The sequence below is a fragment of the Acanthopagrus latus genome, chromosome 17, assembly GCF_904848185.1.
Source record: "Acanthopagrus latus isolate v.2019 chromosome 17, fAcaLat1.1, whole genome shotgun sequence".
Taxonomy (NCBI): Eukaryota; Metazoa; Chordata; class Actinopteri; order Spariformes; family Sparidae; genus Acanthopagrus; species Acanthopagrus latus.
The window spans coordinates 21,954,271-21,977,298 of record NC_051055.1 but is presented as its reverse complement, the minus strand read 5'-3'; the positions used below and the strand labels follow the sequence as shown (position 1 = coordinate 21,977,298).

General features: G+C 40.9%; 1 protein-coding gene across 4 annotated transcripts in view; it reads right to left on the bottom strand.

Moving 5' to 3' along the window:
* Window positions 1-258: 258 nt before the first annotated feature.
* Window positions 259-23,028, bottom strand: part of ddx61 (DEAD (Asp-Glu-Ala-Asp) box helicase 61) — a 30,994-nt gene continuing 8,224 nt past the window's right edge. Inside the window, exons 1-13 of one of the 4 annotated variants that reach the window (XM_037073064.1) lie at window positions 8,722-8,936; window positions 6,985-7,850; window positions 6,545-6,608; window positions 6,275-6,379; window positions 5,787-5,916; window positions 5,332-5,478; window positions 5,079-5,173; window positions 4,870-4,992; window positions 4,647-4,775; window positions 3,982-4,162; window positions 3,788-3,889; window positions 3,464-3,690; window positions 259-2,528 (exon numbers count right to left, since the gene is read on the bottom strand). In XM_037073064.1, coding sequence (XP_036928959.1) covers window positions 3,476-3,690; window positions 3,788-3,889; window positions 3,982-4,162; window positions 4,647-4,775; window positions 4,870-4,992; window positions 5,079-5,173; window positions 5,332-5,478; window positions 5,787-5,916; window positions 6,275-6,379; window positions 6,545-6,608; window positions 6,985-7,163 — 1,470 coding nt within the window. In that variant the 5' untranslated portion in view covers window positions 7,164-7,850; window positions 8,722-8,936 and the 3' untranslated portion in view covers window positions 259-2,528; window positions 3,464-3,475. Of the gene's footprint in view, window positions 2,529-3,463; window positions 3,691-3,787; window positions 3,890-3,981; window positions 4,163-4,646; window positions 4,776-4,869; window positions 4,993-5,078; window positions 5,174-5,331; window positions 5,479-5,786; window positions 5,917-6,274; window positions 6,380-6,544; window positions 6,609-6,984; window positions 7,851-8,157; window positions 8,286-8,339; window positions 8,480-8,721; window positions 9,874-10,638; window positions 10,739-11,161; window positions 11,330-11,666; window positions 11,745-11,859; window positions 11,949-13,495; window positions 13,698-20,275; window positions 20,385-23,028 lie in introns of those variants that run through there. The other 3 variants (XM_037073065.1, XM_037073066.1, XR_005070512.1) reach the window with 3 other exon arrangements.

Here is a 23,028-nt window from a genome sequence, read left to right as displayed (position 1 = left end):
TTTCATGCAAATAAGAACTGTAATGTTGGTAGTTTCAAATGGTTTCCTGTCTCAACAAGCAATAACATTAAGTCAGCTGGATCAGAATTAGGTGAAAAACCTAAATTCAAAATCAAAACCCAAATGAAAAGGGTACAGCTGTTACACTGAATAATACCCTTAGCTGCCCCAGTGTATGAGTAACTCCAATCGGGTGCCTTTTTTTCCCCCTTTACAAAAAGAATGACCTGCTAAATATACACATTAAAAAACACAAAAGTTAGTCATTTGGACTTTATTTCATTTGAGGCGCTGGCATTCACACTTAACAGAAAATTCTTGCCTGTCTGTCTACTTAAAGAACCTGGTCATCAAGTCATGAGTGTATTTCTTTCTCCAGAATGCAGTGATGTGACACAATGGTACCAGTTTAAAAAACCCACTCGGAAAATGTTACTTTTTTTTTTTGCCATCACATTACATGTATTCATTCAAGTCACCTGTAATAAGGCCAAATAACTGGGGAACCAAAATCTATCAAAAAGGGCGCTGCAGAGTCAGACATGGAGAAAGTTAAGGCTAATGAATACTTCAGATGCTTTAGAAGAGGGCACACTCAGTGGTCCCTTCTCTGCTGGTGCATGGCATTTATGTAATGTGTTATGTTTTAAATTCAAGATGTACATCTCTTCTAACAATGTGGTCAGACAAGTACACCATGGCGGTAATACATTCAGTGACCAAGAGCAGTTGTAGCTGGTCATACTTACAATATCTCGTAAGACTAACGCATCAGTTACAAACAAGGAAAACTCAACATCTCAGACTGTCACTGTTTTTTCACAACTGAATAACTAACAGGTTAATTGGATGCCATTTTAGGTACAACACAAAGTTGGAACAAGAGCCTGGGTGATGTAGAGGTTTGACAGACTAAGGCACTTTGGAGGTAATCAGGGACACAAAATACATTAACATGACTGAACAAGTAGATGAGTCTGAGACAAAGTTAACGAACACCCCGCTCATCCTGTCATGTTATTTACCGACAACCTCAAGACCTGACCTGGCTTGCTATGGCTTTGAAAGGGAACAAGAAATACAGACTTGATATCAAATATTAAACGGTGCTTTCACAAAATGCACTGGTGTCACTGACATTATACTGGCATTTATAAATCTCTTATTTCTGCTGTAAACACTTCAATACAAAAAAAGACTAGCAAGTTCCTTATCAGCAACACCATTTCTGGTGATCTGTACTGGAGCACCACAGCAGCCCTCTTGGTCATTTTGGTGTCTGAAGCCATTCATATTCTGACGTAACTGTCTTCTCTTCCAACTTTGGTTCCCTTTTGAAGGATTTTAATTTGGTGGGAAAACAGAATTGATGGCCAAAGCTAAAAAACAAACTTCATCCAGTTGCCCCATTATTAGGTAGCCCTGCACATTGATGCACAATATCTAATAAGCCACTTAATGCATATAAACCATGCAAACATGGTCAAAACAGGTAAGTGTTCAGACCAAACATCAGAATTGGGGAAAAAAAAATGTGACCTCAGTGACTTACAACTGTGGAATGATTGTTCGAGCAGCAGGAGGGCAATAGTAACAAATAACCACTTGAACAGTGGATGTTTAAAAAAAAAAAAAACTGAGGCTGGTGAGATGGGCTCACCAAAACTTCACATTATTGGAAAAATGTAGCTTAGTCTTGCAAATGTTGATTCTCACAGATCGTATGGACAGAATTGGGTGTAAACAATTTGAATCCATCAACATTTTAGGCTGGTGGTGGCAGTGTCAAGGTATTCCTATCTTTTTGGCACACTTTAGGCCACTTAATACAAAATGATGATTACTTAAACGTGAGAGTCTTTTCGTCGGCGACCATGTCACAAGATGACGCGTTTTAACAAAATCAGCACCAACTGCAGGACATTATCATGTCAACATAATCCAGCCTGTCTAAGGAATGTTTCCTGGACCTTGTTGAATCCCCCTAAATCTCAAGCAATTTGTTCCAGTATTAAAATGGTGTATCTAATAAAGTAGCAACTGAATGTAGATTTGTTTTTTGTAAAAGCATCTGCTTAAAAGGCATGTTAACAGGATGTGACCATGGCCATATTAAGTACATCTGTAGAGCAAAGACATGAGTTGTGTTTGTTCCTCCAAGTCTAACTTTGGTTTTACATTTTCATTTCATCATCGCAGTACAAATACCATTAATCACAGTATACATCTTTTGAGAGTTGCTGAGTTAAATGATACTTTCACCAGTAGCCCATACCACATGTATGTGACCATTTCTGGCAGCACAGCAGAAAGTAAATTTGATTAGTAAAAGTGTAATTTTCAGTTGGGAAGATAGTTTAGTAGCATATGCACAGACAGAACTGGAGATGGCTTTAAACTCAAACAGGAAATGACAAGATATCTCAATTAGACCATTTTGGTGGCCAAGTGGAGAACAGAAATTTTCACTTGGAATCTTGTGTGAAGCATCAAAAGTATTGTGACGAATGCCAGGCACCAAGTTTCACCTGAAAAACAAAGTACAAAAGCCAAGTTAGACCTTCTGATAACCGCCATGTGAATGAGTCACGGATTTAGCAAACCCGCAGGAGACAGCTGGTTGTTTGCGCTGATCAGCTCTGTACAAATCTATGTTGAGTGCTGTAGTGCAGGCCGAGGACAACAGTTAACCCTTCACCCTTAAATCCTTGAAACTTACGTTAATCTACTTGATGAAAGAGGATATCATCCATTAGCAAGGTTGCTAGTGTTTGCTCTCCTTCAAGCAGGAGTGCCAAGACCAGTATTATGAAAAGACTGGGTATAAACTTAATGCTCTCATTCATATATACACACACTGTCAGAACCAAGTAGTGGAGACAGTTTCTCTTACATTTTTATAATTTCAATTATTCACCTGGTACTACATAATGAACTTGTAACTTATACACTTTCTGGTGAATATTCATGAGCGTAAAAGGTACTAGAGAGTTCCTGGACTGGCAATATAAAGCTGGGTCAGGTAAAGCACTCAAACTCACCTTCATCCTTTAGTCAAGAACTTGTAAAAAAAAAAAATGCTCAACCACTTCCCAGAGCACAAAAGGTCAGACTTAAAATAGCGTCTTTTGTCCAACCAAAAGACTATAACTTTAAGTTACTATACCCATTGTCATGAATGACAAAAAACAGTAAATCATTACATTTAATGTTGAAACAAGCAAAACATTTGTTTGAAAAATTACTGAAATGATTAAATCATCTCAACAACTGGCAATTATCTTCTTTTAAATAAACAAATCACTTAATCATTACAGGTGTAGTGACCTGTGTAGACAGGGTTTTAAGAAGAGTAAAGAAAGCTCCTACTCTAAAGATGCTTTCACTGAGTTTACAAAAAAATAAATCTTAAAATGTTTTTTTTTGCGGTCACGGCTGTTTTTGAGCTGTTTGAAGAACTGACCATTCAGACTGTTCACAGTTCCTTGATTTTGGCTCCACCTTCGATGCCATCATCATCCTCCTCATCATCTGGGTCAACAGAGTGAAACTCTGCCACATACAGGCTCTTATCGATGCTGCCTGGGATGGGCTTAATTTCAGTAACCAGTTGATCCTCGATGTTCTTCAGGTTGTAGCGGTCGTCACAGGTTATCAGATTGATAGCCAGACCCAGGTGACCAAAACGCCCTGAGGAAGAAGAGACATAACGTAGGTATTATGTACTTTCATAAAGTTGACCTGGGTATGGTGTCTGTTACCTAAAAGGTATTGCTGAAAGTCTCACCTGATCTGCCAATGCGGTGCAGGTAGGTCTCTGCGCTTTTGGGGAAGTCAAAATTGATGACCACATTCACAGCCTGGATGTCGATTCCCCTTGTGAAAAGGTCTATGAAAAACATTAACAATATTAAGCCGACTAGCCACGCATGATTTAAAATCCAACTTCATTTTCTGAAATGCACAACCCTCTTCACCCACCTGTGCAGACCAGGTTCCTGCACAATCCATTCCTGAAGTCGTGGAACACGCGGTTCCTGTATTCCTGCATCATTTTTGCATGAATGTAGAAGCAAGAATAGCCCAGTTGGGTGATTTTCTTGGCCAGAAGCTCAACCCTCTGGGTGGAGTTACAGAAGATGATCGACTGATTGATCTGAAGCTGTAATAGAAAGATATAGATTTATGATTATTGATGCCCTTAGGAATAATGCATTTTTTATGCTCCATCTCAGGTATCCTATGAGTTTCACCATAGCTACGGTGGCCAAATGGCAGCTTACAGGCTACATGCACCTCTTTGCCTGAATATACTACATATGGATATAATTTTCTCAATCTGTTGTCTTTGAATCAAATTCTTTATATATTGTATGTAATCATTGCCTTTATATAAGAGAGTCTCCTGAATTGATGGAACATTTGTTTCCATTAATTCAATTTTAAATACTTTCTATCACTAAAAATAACAAATGCAGTTGTAAAGAGCCACCTTTTTATGATGATTCAGTACTTTGTTAGTGTCACACTCAGTGTATGAATAACAGCTCTTAACCAAAAAGGGCAGCCAGGTATATAGTTAATCTCTGAAATTATGCAGCTTTTTAAGCCTCTCAGCATGCAACTCGTAGGCACTGAACACTCACCCTGGAAAAGAGTGTGTTGAGACAGTGGACCTTCTGTCTTTCAGTCACATAGGCATAGTACTGAGTGATGCCCTTCAACGTCAGCTCCTCCATCAGGTTGATCTCGTAAGGCTTCTTCAGGTGCTTGCTCTGGACAAGACATTCAAGGTGTATCATGAAGTGCAAACAAGATTCTTGAATCTTACCCTCCTCAGGTAGTCAAATCGCTGTTTTGAGTTCTTACCATGAATTTTTGCACACTGATGGGAAAAGTGGCAGAGTAAAGCAGGATCTGACGTTCCTTTGGAAAGAAGCTGATAATATCTTCAATTATGACCACAAAGTCCTGGGACAGCAGTTTATCTGCCTGAAGAGACATTTAACAGTAAGGAATTTTATAAACACTGTCAACCATATTGAAAAGTGGATTCTGAGATTAAGAGTGAAACCCACCTCATCCATGACTATCATTTGGGCCCTCTCCACTTTTGCCACACCCTTCTTGATCAGGTCTAGTATCCTGCCTGGTGTAGCAATCACTACATGCACTATCCGGAGAGGAGGAGGTACAGACAGCACATCAGTAACATGCTTAACTGTAGTCAACACGTGTTTGTTGACCACATTCACATCACCACTTAAATACAATCTTCTTTATGGAAACAAGCCTTTTCAATTCCTTGAACGTTAACTGCATGACAAGTACCTGTCTCATCAAGACGCATTATGTCATCCCTCAAGTTGGTGCCACCTGTGGTAGCCATGACCTTGACCCCTCCGAGGTGCTTGCTGATCTGAATGCTGATTTGGCTCACCTGTAGGGCCAACTCTCTTGTTGGCACCAATACTATGGCTGGAATGAGACAAAAATGGCAAGGGCTGATGAAATGCAAGGGTTGGTGGGATGCACAGGGAATATTATATAAAGTGATGCTCACTACTATATTTCAGTTCCTTTTCCACCAACAGTCGAAAGAAATGGATATGAAGTAGAAAAGTTCAGTGGTCATGGATTATAGTTTGTTGAACAAAAAACCCCCCATAAACATCAATATAATATTAAAAGTACAACAGTCAAAAATGAGCCGCTTGGAGATGTATATCTGTCAAATTACGACTGCTCCAAAAACAGCTGAGTCCGGCGGAGGCAACATTACTTACCTTGGATGAAATCCTTTTTCAGGTCTATTCTTTCCAGGAGAGGGATGAGGTAGGCTCCACTTTTCCCTGTGCCATTCTTTGCCCGAGCCAGGATATCTCTGCCTGACAGAGCGATGGGGATACTTTCCTCCTTTTGGCAGACAGACAACTCCAATTAGTACAATGTGCGAAAACAGACACACAGACACACACAGGAGTGATGGGATCCTCTGGCTGGTTGTGGAATGCTGCAAAACCAGCCCAGGTAGCATTGCTAGATGCCAGGTAAAATGGTTGGTTGGCAGTATAGTCAAATGAGGCCAACTACATTATTTTTTTGACAAATCCTGAACTGAAACCAAGCAATGGTAATTCCTTTCATAAATCTGATTTGTAAAAAACAGCTTTTTGGTAGATTTTAAAAGCAGCCTCAAGGTGTTTCACAAATAATTCCAAATCAAGCTCGCCTCACAATCAAGACTGCATTCAGCTCTTATGGATTCATTTACCTGGATAGGGGAGGGTTTCTCCCATCCCATTTCAAAGATCCCCATTAGAAGTTCCCGCTTCAGGCAGTAGTCTTCAAATTCATTTCCCTTGGTTGATGTCACATCCTGGTAGACCAGAGCAGAAAAATAAGATTACTGTTTTAGGCAATCCTAAGTCCTTGTTGATGTGAAAGCATTAGCAGCCAACCCATATTTGGTGAATCTTAATTCAAAAGAAAATGGATTTATAAACACTGAATAATTAAGTTGGCTGTAATTGAATCCACTTACCGAAGTTCTCATCCGGGTATCTTTGGGAGGAAGCTCCAGGGACTTCTTCCAGTCATCGCCAAACCTTTATAAAAGGTTAAGAATTAACATTGTCAAGTCTCAATAAATGTAACATTTTTAAAGTGACTTTGAAATATACTGAACAACAAAAATCAAGTCTTCCACCTCTAAACTATTTTTCATGTATCCCTGAAGGAGCTAGCAATTATTGTTAACCCTCACAAGAAATGGAATGTCCAAAAATCTGTGTTAAACTTTCTTTTGCAAGAAATACCTGATAGCTTTGTCCTGTTGTAAGGGATAACATTTGTTTTTATATTTTGATTCCTGTATCCAGTGTAAGTAGTCAACCTGCAAAAATGATTAACTGATACAAAATCCAACTTTTATCTACATTTCTTTCAATGCAGAAGTGAGAACGTATGGAACCAGGGTCTTACTTGATGCCCCCACTGCTTTGAGGAATGCTGGTCATTCTCATGGGGCCACTGGGCTGCTGGGCAGGTGCAAGGAGTCCTGGCAGTTGCCCAGCTGGCTTAGTCTGTCCTCTGAACTGCCCATTTGCTGGTTTATTCAATCCAATCATTGGCGCTGGGTTTGCTGTCCTTGCTGTAGCCATGGGATCAACGTCTCAACTGTGTTATATTTATATCTGCGTCTTTTTCTTGCAACTGTTTTGATTAATGCACCTGTGTGTAAAAAACCAAACCCTAAAAGCTGAAAAAATACAACTTTTTCTCTATCTTTCCTCTCTTAAGAATGTATTGTGTCCACAATCGGACGTTCAGACCTCTTGAAAAGAAGAAGTCTGTGTATGAATTATGTCTATTTACAAGACCACTCTCCAAAAAAGGGAGAAAGTAACATTCATATGAATAAATAAATCAAACATGTGACCAAAAAACCCCTCTCATTTTCTTTCAAAAAGTTTGTCAAGAGTCCTTTGATCCTCGCTGTAATGATGATCCAGAAATGTTGCTGTGTTCTTCAGGTATCTTTGCTTGGCTTTTTAAGTCCCAGTGCTAGGTTTATACATTCAAAATTGCGAGAGGCAAGAAGCAATATGATCTGCTTGGTCACGTCTCAGACTTTTAATATAAATTGTTCCTTGGACATTGAAAGTGTTCAAATGTCTTTGCTGGGGCTTAATACTGGCTCAGAAAAATCACTCCAGAAATCATGGACAGCCCACTTTAAATGTCTGTGGTTTACTTGTTCCAGTTTCCTTTACTTCTGCAGCAACAGTTGAGATGGCAGGCTGCAAAGTGCTTTGGGGATTCCCAGTCCAACAAACAATCCAGGTTACCTGCCAGACAACAAACAATCGTGGATTTTAACATTGTAAAGCTTTAACAAGGGGATCAATAAACAAAAAACACAGTCAGTGATATAAACCACCGTTAATCAAAATCACTGAAGAGCAAAAACATACTGTAAGGTGTGCACACCTTTAACAAACTAAAAACACAAACAAAAAGCTTATTCGGTTAACCATCAAAACAAGTTTTACAAGTAAAAAAAACGTTTCCCCGTGTAGCGTTGAGTCAGCAATATTAAAGTAGTGAAAAATACCCAGTAAAATGCCAATATTGACAAGAAATAGCGATTACAACCTGCCAGTGTGGCTTTGTTGTGATCCCACGGGTGAGCGCTAGCTTGACCTAATGCTAACTTATGCTAACGTACTGGCGTTTGGACGCTCAAGTCGACAACTTCAGTTACGTTGAAAGTTAGCCACTGGATCTTTAACTTTTGGTACACAATACGCAGTAAAACCAATCATTGGCACACCAACCAGTCGGCACTCTTTCATGATCACTTCCTTGTCACTGATCGACGGGAAAGTTAGCTTTAGAGAAGTCAGTTAGCACGTCTGGAAGCAGCGTTTAAAAAGTTTGTGCATAGCAACGTGGCTCTACCAATCCGGCTAACGTTAGCAAGAGGTTAAGCGTTCGGTCTTATGTGGGTTTCTAAGGTACACACATTTTCAGACGGTAAACCCGGAGGCGTCCTTCAAAAAGCAGATTTTTCTGGCTCTTCACGGATCGCGGCTGTTGGTTCAAAACTTTTATTCAGTCTGACCAAACGACCAAGCTAGCGTGCTAGTGTTAGCTTAGCCAGTGCGTGCTAACATCAACGGATACGCTGATCAATATGCTAGAGAAATGGCTATTTACCCAGTCGGAGTAAGATGCTACATTGGCTTTGCTACATCCACCCACAGTGTTCCTCGTTGTGTCGTTGCTCAGTGTTATATCGGCAGTTTCATTGAGTTTGCTAAATACTCGCTGTTTACAGAAATCCACCGAGTTGTCGCTCTTTTGTCTCTTCTTTCAGAATCTCGGAAATTCAACATGGCCGCGCGTTCGTTTTTGGGCTGGCTGTTTGCGCCCGAGGACCTCCTACTGACCAATCACAACCCTGCTTTCAAATTCCCAAACGCTCCTGTGGGACGAGCTGACAAAAACAAGCCACGAGTGAATCTGTTGGACTGCTTTTATATCAAAAAATATCTTCAACTTTTTACACTGATAAAACAATACACGCACATAAACAGATCTCGAAGGTAATGTTTACGAACAGTATTAAAATAGCCAAAAGAAGGCAGTGAACAGTGCAATATAAAGCATGTGAAGTTATGTACATCATCAAGCCTTGCAGTGAGCAGACTGGATACATTTTTAAAAGAAAAAAAAAACATTCCAAGTTCTAGTCTACGTTGGGACATTTCTTGCATAATTATGATCCCTTGATTTCCTTCTATATTTCTACTGAAGTAAAGGTCAAAACACTTTAAAGAGCTTAGGTCCATAATTTCTGTTCCAAAACAGTTCTTTATGCGTAGCCCTAATTGCATGCAAAGGCGTATTTCTGGTCCATGTAGAGAAATCCAGCTGATCGCTGCAGCAGCTTGTAGGTCACCAGTTTACTCCCAGTCATTAGTCGAGTGCCCACAACAGCAGCTGGATGGGCAGGCAGGATGCAGGCACACTATGTCCAGGCATCGATACCCAAGAAGAGCTGCCAACTATGACTGTCTCTTGTCATGCAGCCCAGGACAACAAGGCCAGCATGTAGGGGGAGTCTTATAACAGGCGCAGGATTTCCATTCCATTGGCTGGACCCGTCTCCCGAATGTCCCTTCAAGCAGTGAAGCCCCTTTGGTGGTTGGCTGTGTGGAGGTAGTTGCGAGTTGCACTGGACAAGAACTCTGAGCTAGAAAAATGGATAGAGCGATGGAGTCTTCGGAGAGCTGGAGGAGCTGCGGTTAAGGGTGTGTGGTGCGGTCAAAGGGGAACATCCACGGCTATGGCTGGGAGATGGGGACCCTGCAGGAGAGACAAAGAGTGCAAAGGAAATGCTGTGAATTTTGTGACTGTGTGCTGTGTAATCTGACACCGAGTACGAGGGCCAGGATCGTAATTATGTATGGAAGCCCCAAACCATCATGGGTCAAATATGTTCTTTCTTCCATTTTTTTCCATGACAAACTAAATATTTTCTAATGTCTTTATCACAGAATAACAAATGTTTTTCCAAGATAATTTAACAGAAATCAACATTGTGACAGAACAAATTTGATTCATGTCATTATCACGCCATGTATGCTGGCAAGGCACTGCTGATTAAATAAACATTAAGATAGAAGCAATAAGAGGGAATGTAATATGTTCGACCCATAGTCATTTAGGGCTTCCATGGTCATCCAGCCCAGTGGCAGTATGAAATCTCACATCTATAATATCTGTACAAGAATAGCCGGTCTTCTCACTGATAGTCTTGTTGCCTTGTGTAGGCCAAATAGAGAAATTAGAAGTCCTTTGAGACTGTTTCACGACCAGAAAAAAACTCCTTGTATTACATTTTAACACAACAGTTTTTAATGTTAAATGACAAATGCTCGTCATGTGATGTATCCAAACTAAAGAGGTGATCAATGTCCGCATGCACACAACAGCAGCAGAGATGAAAATATTGCAGCACTAAGAAGAGTTACCATGCGCTGAGAAAGTGATATAACGTGACAGATTCATTCCATTCAAAACAAGATTGCATATCCGTAATGAACACCTTGGAGATTTGCATGCTCTTACCATTTTCCGTTAAGTTACTCCCATGTGGTGAAACAGACACACATTGTTGATCTTGAACTCTTATCTGGTTGGAGCCTCTCCCTCGTAACACATCTGCTATCTGCAAAATATTTACACTCTGTTACAACCTTGTCTGTGTGTCACAGTGATCTACACTGGGTTACAAAAAAAAAAAAAAAAAAAAACAACTCCTACTAGTGGAGAAAACACTGCACCATCCAGGTCTGACCTCTAGAGGGAAGGGTATGCACATTTACATTCCAATTATGGCTCTTAACTATTCCTTCCCACTATTTTAATCAAAGCTGAGTCAAACTCTTTGCATTCATTCTGATGTAAGTGAAGTAGAAAATAAATGGGATTTTCCATCATATAATTAAAATGAGTGATTAAATGTTTGGACAGTCACAAAGGCTAGGCTCAAAGGCTTTTTGACTAAAACAAACAATACAGTAAAAGTGGTAGCTGTAGCAAGGTCTGCTTTATAATGCATATTTTCCCTTTCTGCCATCCCCTTGCTCACTTTCTTGTTCTTGGCTACCATCACAGGGGTGTCGTTGTGGTAGTTCTTAAGGCTGCTGTCTGCTCCGCTCTTCAGCAGCAACCTCACCGTGTCCACCTGACCTCGGCCGCAGGCGCCATGCAGGGCCGTGTTCCCGCTATACGACTGGCTGTTGACATTACAGCCACTCTGCAACAGAAAAACAGAGAAGTTGACACAGATGTGATTCATAAAGAAAACCAGAGTGGACGCAGTTTCAGCATGGAAAGTGAAACCAAAGATAGATCCAAGGAGAGTTCAGATCAGATAGGGGAGATGAAAGAAGGAGAACAACATGTCTCCCAGGCTCTGATAATAAAGCTAAAGTATGAATATTTTGCTCCAGTTCTTTGAAGGTCTTATCTATAAGCTGGAAAAGAATGGCAAACTCAGTATGAGCTGGAAAGAGAAAACTAAACGTATCAAATAGAGCTGAGTCACAACCCTTCTCTCCTCTCCTTCCTACCAACCCACACACCCTTGTTACCTCAATGAGGAAGTGGACCATGTCTGCGTTATTGCTCTCCACCGCGTGCATGAGAGGACTCTGACCACTTTTGATGTCCTGATTAGAAAAAAAAGCACCATGGGAAAAGTCAGAGGATGCAAAGACGGTAAATGTAAAAAAGTGATGTTGTGAAACTTAGTCAGCGGTGAGTCAGTGAAACACAGGGACTGACCATGGCGTTGATGTCAGCCCCTGCATCCAGCAGCATTCTGGCCAAATCCTTGTGGCCACGCAGCACAGCCAGATGGAGAGGGCTCAAACCTGAGAACAATGACAAAACACAACCTTGTAACACACACAAAAAAAAGGTTATACACACTGTTTGTCAATAAAGTATACTATAATAACTCCACACAAAGTAAATACTCTGTGAGGCGTAGGCATGACAGTATATAGCTTTTTTTTTCTCGACTTGTCAGTAGTCCCCCCTTTAATTCCGTGACTTTGTGACATCACACTGTGTCACCATAGCACACATTCATATAATTTATCCCAAGCAGCTAGTTTAACAAGTAAGAACTGGTTTAGCCAAGCTGTTCTGTTGTTGTTGGTTGAGAAAACGGATGTTCTTTTGTTTGTTTTTTACTAAAATAAAATGATGCGCCTGAAAATGAACATAACGTGTCTCCTTTGAAATAAATAAAGAAATTAATGCATGAATACTTTTATTTAGTTTTTGTGTTTTAAATGCTGATTTTCTGTTTGGTTGGGTTAACAGGTGACCTGAGGGGCCAAAAGACGTCTTCCCCTGAGAGATTTGCAGACCAGCAGGGGCATCCAAAATTCGACTCTGGACGGTATCATGGAGAGCTCAGAAATGATGTGATGTATTAATTTTTCTTTATCAGTCATTTTTTGAGAGACCAGAGAATTTGCAGAATACTGTCACTCAAACCACATTTCTGTTTGCGAATCATACAACTCAGGCCCACAACTACTGATAGACAGTACTCACTGTAGACACACAAAGCCTGTGTGTATTTTGGGGGCTTTTCTCTTGTACCCACACTTATCTTCACAGTAAAAATGTCTCCTGTTCAGACACACTAAGGAGATCTGAGCTGTGACGTTACATCAAACCACAGAGGAAGGACGTGCCCTCTTCTCTGTCCGCCCACACACCCAAAACAACCTATGCACCTGAAAGAGGGTTCACATTTCTCATATCACCCAACACACTGTTATGCACAAACACTAGTAAGGTAGTCTATGCGGTTGTTATGGATTGCTGCAGGGATGACATATTTTTGTAGGCTGACCTGGAAGTTAGCATCGCCATTGTACCCTCGACAAAAGTGGGATCTCGCATAGACATTAATTTAGACATCTAACAAAAAAATAAAAAAATAAAAAATAAAAAATGGCACTCAGGAACTGGAGGTGCAAAAGTGCCAACCAGGTTCCCCACTTTAGGACTCATTCCTGTAGCACTTTCTTATGTTACCAGACTGGAGAGAGGATCATAGTCCTCAAAGCAATTCATTTTGTTGTGTTTGGTGTCAGTGTTTCGATCACCATGTTGATGGTTTCTTACTTATTTGATCATTTTACTTCTTCTAAAATGTACTGTGAATTGCTCTTATAAAAGCGACAGATGTACATATACAGTGGGTCATAATTATTTTCTACAAGTCAAGTTAAGTTAATCACAGCGATATATCTGAGGAGGATATGGTTATAAACAATAACAAGGCTTTGTTTGAATAAATAGCTTCATGAGAAGAGCTAGTGAGTCATCCCAAATCTTTGTCAAGAACATCTTCAACACAATACATACCAAGATGCTTCTTCAGCAGACCACAACTTACCCTCATAGTTTCTGATCTCCAGGCATATGGAGGATGCAGAGTGGGAGAGGACAACAGACAGACAGTCACGCTGGTCATATTCGCAGCAGAGGTGGACCGCTGTTTGGCCGTTACGGTCCAAGGCAGTGGGGTCAGCCCCCTCCCTCAGTAAAGCCTCCACCATGTTTGCCTGCTGGGTTATCACTGCCAGATGAAGGGGCGTCTGATGGAGAGGACGAGAGAAAAAAAATCGCAGCTTAAACAAAACAGTGTATTCAGGTCCATAACCACAAAAAGCCATACACTGTCTCTCAAAATAGTTTTCATTTTTCACACTGCAGTGCACACTACATGGCATTCAGAAAGCGTGAACCCCCCCACTAATGATGAACAATGCTCCCACTCACCACTTCCCTCAAAGACATCATTCCTATCTCTTAAAATCTGAGATAAATAGATTTCATATCCTGTATAGATGCCATTATTTCAAAACAAGTATCTGTTTTAGTGTAATTGTTACGACTAAAGTCGCTGATATAATACACCCAATATAATCATTTGGTCACTTCCCAAAGGCTTTTCCCTTGTCTGTCTCCAAATTGCAAATCAATGGAGCAGTATGACATTTGGGAGAGCTACCCCTGAGCTTAAAATAAAGACGGAAAATGGGGAAAGAGCTGGTCTGGCTCTGTATTAAGGTAACACAATTAGTTAGCACCTGTAAAGCTCACTAATTAAAACATATCTTGTTTGAAGTTTGCAAAAGTGTTTAACGTGTATAAAAACAACAATTCCCATTTTTTGTGGGGGATTTTTGGGCTCTGTGCTCCTGGGTGGATTTCGTTACCTCTGGAAAATCCATGCTAGCTGTCCTCCACTGATAGCAAACTCTATGCTAAGACAAGCAAAGCAGCTCTTCAGGAAAACAATTAGGCATATTTCCAAAATTGTCGAACTATTGCTTTAGAGAGCCCCTCCACACATAAATATGATTGATGATAAAAATTGAGTTAGATTTTCAATGAGCACAGAGAAAAGTTACACTTTCAGCAAAGAATGTGAAAACTTTTGAAGGGACAATAAAAGATTTGATCGCAGATCATCATAAAAAAATTGATCGTGGTAAATTTCCATCATCAGAGTTATTCTTAACATCCCTACATGAGTGACTTGAAGTGACTTGCTTTCTATTGGCCAGGATAATGGTTACATGAACTTTTCTTGTTGTCTTACACCTAGTGAACACATCCCTCTAGTGTCAAACTCTGCACATACATCTGCATGGTGAAGCTTAACATTCAAGTGTAGGAACAAAAATGAAAACATTTTTTTGACTTGATGGAGCGTTTAAGTTTTTGACATATTCTGCTGGCAGACAGACAGACAAATTACAAGTTACAAAAAAATTTTAAAAACCCATATGGTGAAAATAATGAACACCTGACAGGAAATGTGGCAAGGTACAGGAAAAAGAACTTGTAAAATCACTAATAGTTTTATTATTTCTAGTAAAGGCCTCTCTTCATCTCCAACCTGTTTGACGGGTTAAAGGTCAGAGAAACAATGCCAGTAAGTACGGGCCAACGCCTAACAAAAATAAACAAGGAACTGTGTCTTGTACGGTTATCGTTATTACACATCAGATCATGAGATGTGGGCACATGTATTACGTGCCACTCCTCACATATACAGTAACACATGCACACACACACAGTGCCAAAATTCGAAGTTGTTGTCAGCGATCAAACCAAAGCGGCTGACTGTCGCAGATGAGATGAGACCTTTGCACCGTATTTCACAGAGCAAATAACAGCAACAACCCTCACATGAGGCTGTGCGATTAATGCAAAAGGAGGAGGAACGTGCTCCGAGAAGGAAACAGTTCACCGGGTGCTTGCCTGGATGAAGCTTAATGAAATCCCTTGAGCAATATAGGATGTTCCTTTGGGTTAGGTCAGCGTGTATCATCCTGCTGACAATTATGTCAACTTTGAGCAGGGAGTCATTGACAACTTGCTGTTTAAATTAAGCAATGTTGAACAAAAGGTTGAGTCATAAAAGGAAGTCTTTTAACCTGGACTTTTTAGCTTTTATTCAAGTTGCACAATAAACACACCAATCGGGAACAGATAGTTGCTCCAAGTTTCAGTTTTGCTATATTGTTACTGTACAAGTGCGTGTGTGTGTGTGTGAATGTGCGCACACATGTGCGTTAGGGGTTCCAGTAAAGACTATCAAAAAAAGTAGTTTAACAGTGGGAGAGTGTCTTTGTGGAATTCCTCCAGTGTGTCAATGCCAGTGTTCCTCCCTTCAGCTCCTGTTTCCCTGAATCCTGTGACTCACACACACACACACACACACACACACACACACACACACACACACACACACACCCCTGTAAAATGTGTCTTTGGACTTCCTATAATCAGCATTCACTGTTGAACTAACATTGCTAAAAAGCCATACTGTTATTCTAACCCCACAACACTTTAATGAAGCCTTTATGGTACCATCCTCTACACTACTCTCCAAAACAAGAAATTACCTTCCACAATAAGGCCTTTTAAGGCCTTCAAAATAGACCTCTCAGAGTTGGCAGAGTCTAGCTGTGGCTTCCTGTAAAGGATTTCAGAGTGACTAAAACAAAAATCTGACAAAGATAAGAGGAAGGCTGGGAAGGGAGTGGGGGGGGCTGGGTGGAGAGACGGAGGAATGAGGAAGAAACGGAAATGGCAGAGGGTGTACAGGGGAAAGACAGGATAACAAGGGAAAATCCCTTCTCTTTCCCCTGGGTCTGTCCTCGCATACTTACATTCCTGCAAAATGAGTAGATCAACATGAAGGAGGTGAAAAGATGAGAGAAGAGAGGAGTTTTTTTGGGGGCATGAAGAACAGCCCGGGGCTGTCAGCAGTGCCAAACACAAAGGAGGGTGGAAGGCAACACTTAGAGACAGAGGCTGTTCTTCTGCAGTGACACTACAAGGTAAAGCCAGTGCTAAAGCACAAATAAACGTCATACCCTCATACGTCAGTGTTGTTGACAGTTAAACTGATAGCATCAGCCAGTTCATCAGTTATGATTAAGAACTTTAAATTCTCACACGATCAATGCGGCAAGGGATATGAAAAAAGAGAGAGTAGTGAGAGGGGGAGATAGATAGAGAGACAGCACAAGTGAGAGAGAGAGAGAGAGAGAAAGAGAGAGAGAGAGAGAGAGAGAGAGAGAGAGAGAGAGAGAGCGAGCAAGGGAAAGTCCCTGTAAACTACCCTCAGCACAAGGTATGTTGAGAAACAGCAGAAAGCGAAGTAGGGAGGGGGGGAGGTCATGTGACTTCTCGGAACAAGGATACTAAAGCACACACAAACACACACAGATGTCTTGTGTGCACATGCACGCACACACGCACACACACACACACACACACACACACACACACACAATAAAGAAAATAAATCGGCATGCCAGCTGCATGCACATACACAATGTGAGAGAGTTTTATATGAACTGACATGAATCTGAATTAAGAGATTACAACAGCACAGTGAACCATTTTCCTGTTAGTGAACTGTTGCGCATCATCTGCATAGTGCATTAGAGCAGTACCACATGTATTTTAGTTGATCTACAGCACATGATCATAAGTGCATCTTTTAGTGTGGGCGGCCCCTGGGGATTCATTCCCCAAACCCAACTAGTGTCAGTGTACAACAGGCTGTAACAAGTACAGAAAAAATAAAACTACTACAGCGTGTGTTTGTGCAGCCGCACAGATTGCATGACCAGTGTGGGAGTATCAAACAGCTGTCTCTATCATCATAGTAGTGCACGGAGTGGAAGGCAAATCAAGCACCGACACTTGCACTATTGTTCAATTACGGTACTGATAGTAACACTCTGTCAGAAAGTTCCCTATGCAAAACCACAGAAGCTCAGGATTTGTCATCAATATTGGAAAAGCTGTATTTTTTTTTTTTTTTGTTGGTCTCTGGGAAGTTGGCCAGTGCCAGAAAATGTGTTCAGGTCCATCTGGTAAATCTGCTAAAAGTTTTGAAAAATGAATAAAAAAAGTTCCCTGGCCTCACTTTTATGAAGTCTTTGTACCTCGTATTGAGCTAAAACCACACTATCTGGTAGGCAAATGACTGTGACGGGACCTGAACCTGAAAAATCTCCCTTTTTGGTTATAACTGCAATTGGCATAATACATGTGAGTGTGTGAAAAGTGAGTCTGTCTATGTGTGTCGCGTGCATGCATTTTCACAGACAGGATATCAAAAGCCTTTGCTGTGAAGCCTCAGAGATGAGGAAAGACGACAGCCGATGATAGCACCAGCGTTATTTCTGGTAAGCGAGCCCGTGGTGTCCTGTGTGGTGTGAAACCCCAGCCCTGAGAACTAAAGCTCTGCACGGCTCAGGTACTATTCTGTTGAAGGATGAAAGACAGAGAGCTGGCAGAATGCAGAGCAGGAGGTAGAGACTAGGGATGAGCATGAGTACTCAAGTATTCGAGTACTCCATTTGGACATCGGTATTCATTTTAACTCACAGACTAACCACAATTTTCTGAAATGATAAACACAAAAGTAAACTGACCCTGATCAATATTAAGGGTTTACCCTTTTTGAACAGGACACGGTGCTACAACTGCAATCTATGAATGTTCGCAAAGATCCATATAGGAAAATATGATCCATATATGAAATATGATATGTTTTGAGTTTTTTGAGGAATAATTTCAACAAAATAACTACCATAAATGTGCGGTGCATGCTTCATAAAAGTAAGTTGTGTATCATATAACAAATAGCTTAAAATGGGTAATAGATAGGTCACAGGCTTTTTACAAAAAGAGGCGCTCATGGTCTGTAGAGCGCTGTTTTAATGTACTGCGGATGCGGATTGAACATTTCCTACATCTGCAGCTTCGCATTATGAGCAGTTACCTGGTGAAACAGGGCTTGACCTTTTATTTTGAAGTAACCTACTCATAAGATTTGCTATAAAATGTGTCTACAGAGCATAACAACGGTCATTTTCTGCATTCGGTGACAGCAGTTCAATCTACAACATGTCAGTTTGTAGTTTTCTTCAGTGTGTGGGACTGACAGAACAAGAAGGAGCTGTTAGACGAAGTTAGAAGCTGCTGGCGAAAGCCATCCCACATTTGCATTATCATGTATTGCAATAGGCGCTTTTTCTTTTTGCTTTGACAAAATATCTTCCACCATCATCTTGTCTTGTCAACGCTCCTCCTTTTCGTTACATTATAAGTCAAAAATACGACTCGTGTTACTTTGCGCTCCGCTGCTCCACTGACTCGACGCCTGCAGCAGTTTGTAATTGTAACGTTGATCGTCTGACAAACTATTGAAAAAAGCTAAGTAGGTGGTACAGTAAGTACAGCTGGGCCAGTGGACAAGTGATGGGCACCATGTAAGCATCGTGATGCCACCAGGACAGAGAAGATTAGCCAGCTCAGCATAGAAATGGCGACTTTGAGATTTGCTTCGATGAGCTGACGTGTTTGTTGAGCAAGAGGACAAGCCAACATCCAAGCGTAAAACATCTACTAGAGATGAGCAGATATGTGAGGAAAGCGCATCACTGAGCTGCAAAGTGGCGACAAAGCTGCAGTTATCATTCACACTGGTGTTTAAGATGTGTTGCTACCCCTAAACCTTATCTTGTTTGTTAATTTCGGACTCCATTGAGTGAGTAGTTGAGTACTTGATAATAATTTAATGCCAGCACTCACATATGGAAAATGCCCATACCTAGTGGATACAATGGAGACAAAGATAATGTGGAAGTGTTGACTTAGTGGTTTGGAGATCCCTGAATTGTGAAACACTCAACGATCATTTCTTGTACACAGTCCCATAAAGTATCACTCTAGCTTTCTCCCTTATGTTGAGGTTACCATGTAGGAAGTTGAAGGGCAGAGTCACTTTTTCATAAGAAAGTGTCACATCAGTCACCCCAGTCAGTCTAAGTCCATTGGATCCATTTTCCATTACAAAAATTGTAAACTGCCAAAGGACTGCCCTGGACAAAGAGTGTCAATCAGACTGTTTATATGTGAGAAAAAAGAAAATGATATGCTGGAGTAGAGTTAAAAGTGGCATGTTTGCACCCTTTGTCATGTAATTTTCCATCCTGTTCATGTGGTTGTAGATGTGAGACATGACTGCAGGGTTCATGACAGTTCATGGGAGTTTGCTCAGCTTAATCATCCTGACTCTCTCTGAATTTCACAATATGGTAAATCCAGCATGCAAACCCTGAAAAGCCCCTTCCTATAGGCACATTGAGTACCTCAGAAAAGACAATTAGTCCTTCCCAGCATGTGTATGGCTGTGGCTTGTGGCAAGTACAGGTAGAGAGACCAGGAAGGGTGAATTCCACTGCATAACCATCAGCCGCCCCGACTGTAAGAGTATGCGATAACGCGCTGCGAGGCAAGGAGGAAACCAAGGCACTTCCTCTTTCATTCTTTTCCATGTTACTGTTATCAGAAGGGTGAGGCAGGGGAATGTGTTTTACATGCTGTGGTTGACGGGGCAGAAGTCTCCGCTCTTCTATTCTGCGTCTATCTTTCATCATGTTACACTGACTAATGTCGAGGCCTCTTTCATATGTGTTACAAACTGAACTGACACATTGAAGAAATCTGTCTGTGGACTGGATGGGTGCCACGTCAAATTCAAACTGTCGATTTGAGTTCTGCACTCACTAATAGCAGCGGTGAGATGATGCCTTTGTGCTTTAATGGACAGAAACGTGACAAATGTGACAATTACCTGACGGAGGTTGTTGTAGATGTCAAGGCTTCGGTGCGCCCACAACAGCAGCTGCATCAGTTTGTAGAAGATGGCCAACTCCCCCTGCACCACAGCTATATGAAGAGCTCTGTAATAAACACAAACACACATAGACATATAAAAAAAAATTCCCACTAACTAATTAAGTAACCAGAATTTAACTGGGTCACAGGTTTTCCCTGACATTGTGACCCACTGACACTCTTGGAAATTACTTCTTGACTTAAGTAGAAAATGAGTGACCTGATAACTAATCACAGTTTACACTTGATCTGTGTCTGACACACAGATGGTGATGTGATTACGAGGATGTACTGCATGACCGACAATGGCATTTTTTACTTTCAAAACCTACGGCTGTGAATTGCTGTGAATCCAGTGAACTACAAATGATTTTACCTTATGGTAGTAATAAAGTGAGTAAAACATTCAGTTTAATGAGGTAGTTCTACATTTTGGCAAATGCGCTGATTAAGGGTTAGATGAAAATACCACTCTCAGCGCTGTCTGTTAAATATAAGGCTACAGCCTGCAGCCAGTTAGCTCAGCTTCGAATAACCCTGGGCCACTGCAGCGAGTACAAAGTTACTTACTTATCTCAACTAAAAACATCCATCTGTTGTCATTCCTGTAAGGATCATTGTAATGAATAACAATAATAGTCATTATATAATACTGTATATTGTAAACCTAGTATACAGTGAAGATGTCATGTCATTGCAACCATTGATGTAATCCTTATTCATGTGCTAGTAGGAGGATATCATTACCCACAGACAGAGCCAGCCTAGCTCCCCACTTCTGACTACTCTAATCTAAGCAGCTATTGAACTACTACTTTAATTATTCACTTTCGTTTCATGAAAATCACACATTTTCTTCATGGCCTTTAGACTTAACCTGTGAAAGATTTCATTTTTTTTTGTGATCAGAAGCAGCAGATTCTACGTAATCACTTGATCTAAATGATCCTGCTAACAGTCGTACCAAGGAGCTCCACAGATGTGCAGGCATGACTCACAGTGCTCTTATCACACCCTTATCAAGACTAAGGGGGAAACCACTATCTGCGGTCTCTACGTGAAGCGAAAGACAAACGCAGGCCAAAGTTTAGGACAGGGAAAGGCAGAAAAGGTGCAGGGGGAGGGCATGTTGTAGAAAACAGTGTAGCAGTTTTCACATTTTTTCTTTTTCACTCTATCAGAAGAAGTAGCTTCCAGTAAGAGCTCGACTGGTTTTATGTCACTTCCTGTTGTCAGTAACAATGGCTTCATTCTTTATCTTGCTGGGTGTGCTGTGAGAATCCAGCCATTAAGCTGTATGGTTTCTCACAGGGGCTTTCTGTAGGTTCACAAAGTTAGCTTCATCCAGTGGATAAGTCATAATCAGACATACAGTGCGATGGTGCGACAGGAAACAGGGACGCTTCTAGAGAAGTTAAAAGTACCCTTGCATAGAATTTGAGGTCAGAAAATACGTTCTTACAATGACAAAAGCACTTGCAACACTTCCTCTCAGCAGTGTGTCCCAGTGACATGGAGTCATTAACGACGGTAACTTCCTGCCTGAAAAAAAAATTAATTAAAAAGCTCTCTGAGAAAACACTCGTGCTACAGTCTACATTATCACACACTTTCTACAGTTTCCTGCACATTTATCGGAACAGGCGTGCAGTCCAAGAAAAGGTTCTTCACATATGTATGTATGCATCTACAAATTTCTCTATCTACCTTATCATAGTATCACACTACTCTAATCATCTCAGCAATCAAACAAAAAAACAGCTTACATAATCTCTATATTCAGTGGAAATATTCAAATTCAGCTTCATGAAGGCAAGTATGAACAGAATAATGCCTGAGGTCTCTTAAATTCAAGGATCAGCATGTGCCAACCTTCGCTTGTTGGATGCAAGGGAATAATTTCTGTGTATATAATTAAACGATATTAAAGAGAAATGCAAATCGCATGCATGCATTCGCATGCACATGCATGAGCAGGCATAGGCCTCAAGTCTGCCCTTTGTATAAAACTAAAGCAAAACATGATGTGCTACTACATGTTGGAACTGCAACTGCAATAAACAATCATATGATTCGCTCCTGACGCCAGAGCGCACAGCAGAAAAAGCAGAACTGTATGCTGGAACAGGAGTGAGCGTGGTGGTTCTTTCCTCAGCTGGTCCCTGTTCCTGTAACTGAGCTCAGCACAGTGACAGAATCTGCATCATCAGAGATATATTTATCATAGTTACTGTACATGTTAACAGCCTATAAAAAGCTGGTGTCTCAACAATAAATCCTACAGTGATTGGAGCGACCAATCATGACACAGTTTATCCACAGTCGGATATGGTTGCAAGGTGTTCAGGTATGACTATAATGCTCTGATCAACAGAAAGCTGACTTGTACTGTAGTTTTTTCAGTGTGAACAACTGCTGAATCAAATCTCATTTCTCTAAGCACTGAGCTCAACTAGTATCTTGAATAGTTGCCATCATACAGGCCTAAAATGAGTCTCTCTCTCTCTTGTTACACTCTTTTCTAACGGCATCCATCTCTCTCCTTTTCTCTTAAGATGAAACTGTACTGTTTCTAGTTCCTGGAAGTGGAGCAGACCACAGCCCCAGATAACCTCAAGCACAGCAGCACTGACGCAGACAGGAGTCCCGAGCCCACAGCACTAACACAGAGAGCGAAAAAAAGAGACAGTGAGAAAAAGAGAAGCCTGA